The sequence below is a fragment of the Chenopodium album genome, chromosome 27 (assembly GCF_948465745.1).
Source record: "Chenopodium album chromosome 27, dcCheAlbu1.1, whole genome shotgun sequence".
In the NCBI taxonomy this organism is placed as follows: domain Eukaryota; kingdom Viridiplantae; phylum Streptophyta; class Magnoliopsida; order Caryophyllales; family Amaranthaceae; genus Chenopodium; species Chenopodium album.
This window is the reverse complement of record NC_137860.1, coordinates 25225556-25233884: the sequence shown is the minus strand read 5'-3', so window position 1 is coordinate 25233884 and position 8329 is coordinate 25225556. Positions and strand designations below refer to the sequence as shown.

Below are 8329 nucleotides of genomic sequence, written 5' to 3'. Positions count from 1 at the left end.
TTACTCTCTCCAATTTCTCCTAAAATTTTGCGCATGGAAAAATGGTGCAAGTATTTAAAAGCAGAGGGAGTAGTACTCTAACTACTAAATGCTACTATTTGTACTTGTGTATGTTAAGAATCCACTAAAACCAAATTTTTTTACTAGTATTTTATTTTATTTTATTTTTTTATAAGACTATAAGCCCACTTAAAATAAATTAATTAAATAAAAACCCATAGATTCAATAGGTCCACCTCATCCAACGGCTAAAAGACCCTCAATAAAATTGATCCACGGCATCAAAAAAGCTGTACCAGAAAATACTAGATTAACAAATAAAACGTGTAATTAATTAATTTTGTAAACCTAGAAAGCTGGAGTCTTTAATGGCTCGCCTTACAAAGACGCACAAAAACGTAATATTCTTTGGCATCAAACTATTCTTGTTCTTCTTTGTCAAAAAAAACTATTCTTGTTCTTCAAACTATAAATACCCACTATACTTCTAGTTTAGTACTCAACCAAATTTAGACCCATTTCACCAGATTTAAAGAAAAAAAAGTCCCAATTTTCTTCTGTCAAATTTCTCAAGAATGGAAGGAATAATTGTTGTTTTTGATTTTGATAAAACTATTATTGATTGTGATAGTGATAATTGGGTTGTTGATGAATTCGGTTTTACAAATCGTTTCAATCAACTCCTTAATTCTATGCCTTGGAATTCTATGATGGTGAGTACTTCCTCTGTTTTTATTTTTAATCCTCTGTTTTTAGTTTTAATCCTCTGTTTTTCATACTCTGTTTTTTAATCCTCTGTTTTCCTCTGTTTTTTTATATTGAATTAATTCTGAATTTAATTATTTTTTTACAGGATGCATTGATGAAGGAAATGCATGAAAAAGGAGTAACGATTAATGATATTGTTGAAGTTTTGAAAAGAACTCCAATTCATCCTCGAATTGTACCAGCGATTAAAGCCGCTCGTGCTGCAGGGTATGTTAACATTAAAAAAAAAAATATTTAATTTTTCTGGGTATTATTTCAAATTAGAGAATAAATTTTGACTTTTATCTAATTTTTAATTAATTTTTGTTAATGAAATAGGTGTGAATTGAGGATAGTGAGTGATGCAAATACATTCTTCATTGAAACAATATTGGATCATCTTGGGTTGAGTGATTATTTCTCAGAGATTAACACAAATCCGGGTTATGTTGACGAAGAAGGAAGATTAAGGATTTTACCACACCATGATTTTACCAAGTCTCCTCATGGATGTTGCAACCCCTGCCCTCCTAACATGTGCAAGGTAAATTTTTATTTATTTACATTTCCAAAATTCCAAGTATTACTCCGTATTTTTTATGTGTGAGGCTGTAGCTTGTAGGGGTGGGGCCGGCCGCGGGGTGATATATTTGAAAATTTTTAAGGTGATAAAAAATATTAGGAAACTCTTCTCACGAGAAACTACTCTAATACGAATTCAGTCTTATTGTTCATGATTGGTCAATTTTAGAGTTTTTTTATTGAAAAAAAAAGAAGTTAATTATTTGAGACATATTTAAAAGGTACTCTGTATTTAAAAGGTATTTTGAGTTCTTGGTATTAGGGGTGAGCAAAAAATCAAGGTACCCTGAATCGGAACCGGAACCTGTTAGGAACCGCAGGTTTCGGAACCGGAACCTGTACAAGATGTTTCGGTTCCGGGTAGCAAATTGGAGAACCTGTTGTAACAGGTTCCGGATCAGGTTCTCAAATTTTTGGAACCGGAACCTATAGGGTACCCTGTACCTGATAAAAATATCACTTAATTTTTAATTATACATTAATTTGTACTCAATTTTTAAATAATATGTATCAAAATTGCAATTACAAAAATATATATATTAAATTTGTAAGACAACTACTATTAGTTTGTCTTATTTGCGAGTTGTAAACATTATAAATTAGTGACTAACCATTTCTTTATTAAAAAATCTACAAAAAGTTAGTGAGTATTTTATAATACAGGGTACCCTGAATCAGAACCGGAACCTATAGGTTCCGGTTCCGGTTCCCAATTTCTGGGAACCTGTTCAACAGGTTCCGGTTCCGGTTCCCATTTTGAGGAACCTGTTGCAACAGGTTCCGGTTCCGATTCCGGTTCCTGGAATTTTTACAGGGTACCCTGTTATGCTCACCCCTACTTGGTATACATGTAAGCTTGATTACAATGTACTCCGTACTTGGTCCACGTTGAAGGAAAATCTAACCACATATAATCTACCACGTTGGATGAAAACCTAACTTCATACAATTTTATTTTATTTTATTTTATTTTATTTTTTTTGCCAAAGTTAGTTTTGGACTTTTTTTTTTAGTGATCTCCAAGTCCAAGTGTAGACATAATCATACTCAATATTTTGTTTCCATATGGAGGGTAATGAGTAACATGAATCATGTGAAAGCAATAATACCATGATTTCTATAAATCTCTAGATTCATTATATCATTAATATAGTATTATCATTAATACTACATGTTTACTTAGAGCTCATTTGTGTAGTTATTTTACTTATTTATTTGAATTATTGAAAAAAAAATTGCAGGGCCTAGTGATTAAAAGGCTACTATGTGAGCATGGAAACAAGAAATTCATCTATTTAGGAGATGGAATTGGAGATTATTGCCCTTCTTTAAGACTTAGAGAAAGTGACTATCTTATGCCAAGGAAAGACTTCCCTGTTTGGGATTTAATCTCAAACAATCCAAAGCTTATCAAAGCCAAAATCCATGAATGGACCGACGGGGCCGAATTCGAACGAGTTCTATTGTCACTCATTCAAGCTATTTTCACCAATGCTGATGCCAACCAGTTCTTCAACCTTGATTGCAAATTCGAGTCGTTGCCGATTTCATCCCATGATGCCATGCCTCAAGCTCTTCGAGTACCTATTTAGACACTTTTTCTTGTTTACTTCATGTAACACTACTACTAATAGAAAGGGGAGGGTTGGAGTCAAAACCCTTTTTGTCAATGTTATTTGGTAGAATAAAAAAAATTTAAACTAATCAATAATCCCTCTTTTTTTTTTAAAAACCTTTTTTCTTTTGGGGATTGAACCTTAGGTTTATGTATCTTAAAAAAAATATGTATCTAACCTTTGTTGCTCATATTATGAAGCAACTAAATGAATGAAATATACCCTTGAATGAAATATACCCTTTTGATTTTGTGTATGCTTTCTAAATGTTTTAGAAATCGACTCTGTACTTATTAGGTTACAGGTTCAAATCCCCATCGTTTTAATTCCTCAATCACATATTCACATTGAATGAACGGATCTCAAGCCTTATGTATCTCATAATCCGTCTTTTAATTAGTTTTTGTCTCATCACATGCAGGCTGGACCGCAGAATAGTTGTATAATGCATCCATATAATCCAAGATCCGTATCTTTCGGCATCTCAAAGAACAGGATATCAACAAGGGGTTCACGAGTGAAGAAACTATTGGGACAAAATCAAATAAGCATGCTACCAGTACCAGTAACTTCAGTTTTAGGTAGAGGTTCTTCACTTTTACTTGGAATTTGATGTAATCACGTTTTTTATGTGTGGCAGGGCTTAGTGCTTAATAGTTTAGACGTGTAAACCTCATACTTTTGTGTACACTTTAATTTTCTCCTTTTTTTGGTTGTGTTTCAACTTTCAACTGCTTTTGATTTTGAAATTGATTATTACTACTCCATTTTTAGTAATATGGAGTAACCTTTTAGAGACGGAGGGAATAATTAGTAGTACAATTGCTTTTGAGAATAGAGCCGATAACATGGTTGGAGAATTTGATTGTGCAATTGTAAATAGGGCTCTCAAATGTTATTTAATATATGCATGTTCTCTTAATCACATTGGTAGTATACTATAGAGAACTATGCTAGTTAAGAGAGAAATTATATTACCTTCGTTTCATAAAATTTGCAACCTTTGCCATAAGGGAAACAACACATAATGTGAAACAAACTTTTTCTTTCTTTTTTTGGTAAGTTTTTTTAAATGAGATTACGTTAATACCCCTATTTAAGAACTAATTAATAGCATTATTTTTTTTTTTGAGAAAAAAAATAAATAAATAATGCTAATAATTACTCCCTCCGTCCCTGAAGAAACGACTCATTTGAGTTGATTATGCGGGTATTAAGAAAGCTAAATAAAAAGAAGTAAAAGTATGTTGGAAAGATAAATTTACATGTGGTTTAAAAAAAGATAGAGAGAGAAAGTAATAAAATTACATGGAAAATCAAAATTCAATATGGGAAAGCTAATTTTGCACAAACATTGTTGCAAATTGGTAGGTGTTTTAATGCAAATGGGTCATTCTTTTTGGGACTAAAATTAGGCCAAATGGGTCGTTCTTTCAGGGACGGAGGGAGTTTAGTAATTAATAAAATTAATTAGATTAATTAATATTAATAATTACAAAACTCCTTCTCTCCCCTGCCTACAACTGCCACCACCACCATCATCTTTGACCACCACCATCATCACCGACCACCATGAGAACCACTAGACCAGACCACCAACACCACAAATACCTTCGACACCAGACCACCGACACCGAGGCCACCATAAACACTTCCGACATCGGACCATTACAACCACAAACATCATCTTTTTCATCTTCATTTAGGATTCATCTTCTTTACCGTCACCGCCGCCGCCACCACTAGTCGCATTATTCTTCGTCTCAATTAAAGATCTCAGACCGAAACGAGAGAGAAAGAGAGAGAGAGAGAGAAATGGGTGTGCGATGTTAAGAAAACGACATAAATCAGATCTAAAGCTAGGGTAGGTGTTTTCATGGTGGATTTTGATTTGCTGCGACGTGGGAGGGTGAGTGAAGTGGGTGGGATTTCGATTTGCTGCAAGGTGGGTGACTGCAAGGTGGCGTTTCGGGATTTTGCTGGTGCAATGGTGGGGTTTCAGGATTTTGTTTATCGTGGGGTTTTAGGAGGTGGCGGTGCTAGTGGTGGTGCGAGTTAATTGGGTGAGGTTGGTTTTGGGTGGTTATGGAGGGGTTTCACATTTGGGATGTGGTGAGGTTGATTAAAAGATGCGGTTTTAGTGGTGGTGCGAGTTGGATGGGGCGGTGGTGCGAGTTGGATGGTGTGGTGTTAGTGGTGCTGCTGCTGGGTGGTGCAAGTTGGCTGGTGCGGTGTTAGTGGTGCTGCTAGTGGGTGGTGTCGAGGAGAAGATGGCATTTGATGGTGGACTAGTGGTGGCCCTTGATTAATTAATTATCCCCTCTTTCTCCCCCTACCCTTAATCACGTACCCTTCATTTTGTTAATCAAGCATTATCAAATTTTGTCTTGGGAACGTGCAACCAAGTTTGTTGTAGATTTTATGAAATGGATGTAGTAGTAGAAATGAATTTGCTAATAAGCTAGTGCAGGCAAACAAATGTTTGTCATATGTTATTCTTATTCGATAAACAAAAGAGGAGGAAAAGGGGTGAATATTTGATTATTTTCGTAGAGAAATCTAATTAGAGGAAATACAAAGAAATAATGTTGAATATATTATATATGTAATGAAGTAACATTAAGGCTAATGTTTATATGAAAAAAAAATGCCTATAAAAATAGGGGGGAAATTAAAGAAGAGTGAAATGTGGCATTATTGGTTTGAGTTATTTTGTACAATGTATACAATTTTAATATGTACATCGACCCTCAAATGGGTCATCTTGAATTCAGATATTGTTGAGTCAATTTGGATTAGATGTCATTGGTTTGAGTCACTTTGATTTCAATTGAAGTAATACTGTTTATTGTTTTGGGTTTGAGTCATGTTTGTATCAAATTGTCAATTGAGTCATATTGGATTTGGGATGGGTTTGTTATAAATGATTTCAAGAGTTAAGGTCAAATATGGTCCCTCAACTAATGTATCTATATTCTATAGCATTTTAGTCCCTTAATTATTGAGTTAGAGACTTTGTATAGTGACAAACTAAGTCAGTTCTTAGTTTAGAGGAAAACTGCTTGTAATAGGATTAGAAACCCCTACCTATCGGACCAACATAGATACAAGAGGGCAAGAAACCAACTCAGCTTGATTTTTTTCTAGGGATAGGGCGGGCTATGGCCTGGGTAGGCCCGCCCCTGGATCCGTCTTTGTTAGGAACTCAAATACCAGGTACCTACACATGTAATTATCTCAATTATATTAGGAACTTTTATATGAATGGACTATTTTTGCAAGGATTTTTTTGTGAAAAACTACCTTTTATATACAACTTTTTGTGAAAAACTACCTTTTAAAAAAATTGTTGTAAATGACTACCTGTTTCAAAAAAAATGTTGTAAAGGACTACCACTTGCCGAAACATGGCCGTTGACTCCCTTTTCCGGCGTTGACCACCCACATGGCGGCCTTTTCTCGTTTTCGACCACCCTCACCCCCTCCTCCTCCTCCCTTTTCTAGTTTTCGAGCACCCCTACCTCCTCGCCGTCACCTTCCCCTCCCTTGTCCAGTTTCCGACCACACACTTCCTACACACTTCCTACACACTTCCTGCAGTTTCCCCTCCCTACACACTTCCGACTGTCGCGCTTGTTGCCCCTCCACCTCCCTTTTCCAATTTTCGACCATTCCCCACCCCCTGCAACGCTCCTTTTCCTTAGCCCTCCTTACCCCTTCTTGCAGCCCTAACCTCAAACAAATTATCAATTTCCGGCCACTCCCCTCCCTATCCCCACTTCCATTAAATCCGGCAGCCCTTTCCTTGCCAACCCCCTTCAATTTACTGCTCATCATTCCCCTGAACACCTCGAAACCCTTCCCCTTTCCCTCGATTCTTGATTTCTGACCAACCCCTCAGATAAATTTCGGTCAAATTTCATCTCACCCACGCATCAAAAACCCTCGAAATTAAAAAGTTGTATATAAAAGGTAGTTTTTCACAAAAAAATCCTTTTTGCAATTGTGGGCTTGTGACAATTTCATTAGTTCTGTATGTTATTAAAAAGCATGAAGAGTAATTATATTTGCATTGACAATTGATGGTGTCAACTAATTAATCAACAATAAAAAAATTCACATTAAAACTCTTAAAAATTTAAACCATACCTCAAAATTCATACGATTGTTAAGAACATCATAGATAAGCATAATTTAAGTAAGTCAACGGCAAAAAATTTCACATTAAAACTCTAGAAAGTTTAAACCCTGAATCTCGTATTAGCTTTGCGATTTTCCTCTCCTTCTGATCAAATGATTCTCCAAATTCCCACCTAAACATAACAATGGAGCTCATGCTTTTTTTCTTTGAGTTTGAAGATGAAAAGTCACTTTCAATAGTCTTCTTTTTCTGTCTAATAACAGAAATGTGGAATCACCTTTTTCCTGTTTCATATTTTTGGTTGTTTGTTTTCTACAAAATAAAAAATAAAAAAATGTCAAACAAGCCCTGACTAAATTGATTTAATAACAGTTTGATTATAATCAAATTCATATTATCTGAAGTTATGTTAGGTTGTGTTCATATTATCTATAATCAAATTAATTCAAGTTATTGGGTGACTAAAGTCAGGCTAATTAACAATAATTTGAGTTGATTTAGTTTTTCGGTTTACTCAATTGGAGTCCATAATTTTGCAAGTAGAGCAAGATCTCAAGTCCAATCAAGTTGGATAGTTTGATGGAGTTTGCATTGCAATCGAGTTTTGGTAGTAATCAAGTCGAATGTGGGTGTGGGTTAGATTTGGTTAGTTGTCATTGGGTCCATATATTGGATGTCATAATTCATTTGGTTGGTTGCAACCGAATCAGGTTTAGACCTTAAACTCGTGGTTCAATCAAACGTTCTGTTTCATTTGGTTGGTTGCGTCCGCCGGCCGGATCATATATATAATTGTTACTACCTCCGTTACATATTATTTGCAACGATTTGACATAAAGTAGAGAGGGAAAATGTCTAATCGTTGCAAATAACATGTAACGGAGGGAGTATGTTAAATTGGCTTACTTTTGACAGCTCTGAGCTCTGGGCTCTGGCCACAATCTGCTTAAAGGCTAGGCCTAAAACTTGATGGTAAGCTTCCAAGTGTTGCTAGTGGATCCATTGTGTTAAACTAAAGTACCAAGCTCGCAATTCGCAAATATCCGAAGAAAAAATAAACAAACAAGCTGATTTTTTTAATGCCTTTTAGGTCAAAGTGTAACTTTACTCTTGTTCTGGCCCATTGGACATAGGATGTGTGTCGACCCATTTCACCTGCATTTTTATCCCTATATGGGATTATTTATTTATTTCAACCCCTCTTTTGCTTTTACTTTCTTCTTCTTCTTCTTCTTCTTCTTCT

At 35.3% G+C, this 8329-nt stretch overlaps 1 protein-coding gene across 1 annotated transcript; it reads left to right on the top strand.

Annotated features, from left to right (window-relative positions):
• Window positions 1-361: 361 nt before the first annotated feature.
• LOC145620870 (inorganic pyrophosphatase 2-like) lies at window positions 362-3650 on the top strand. The gene is made up of 5 exons (XM_081675590.1): window positions 362-713; window positions 854-975; window positions 1087-1291; window positions 2571-2909; window positions 3367-3650. Exons 1-5 carry the CDS (start codon window positions 576-578, stop codon window positions 3556-3558), a joined length of 996 nt encoding a protein of 331 aa, XP_081531716.1. The 5' UTR covers window positions 362-575; the 3' UTR covers window positions 3559-3650.
• Window positions 3651-8329: the final 4679 nt, after the last annotated feature.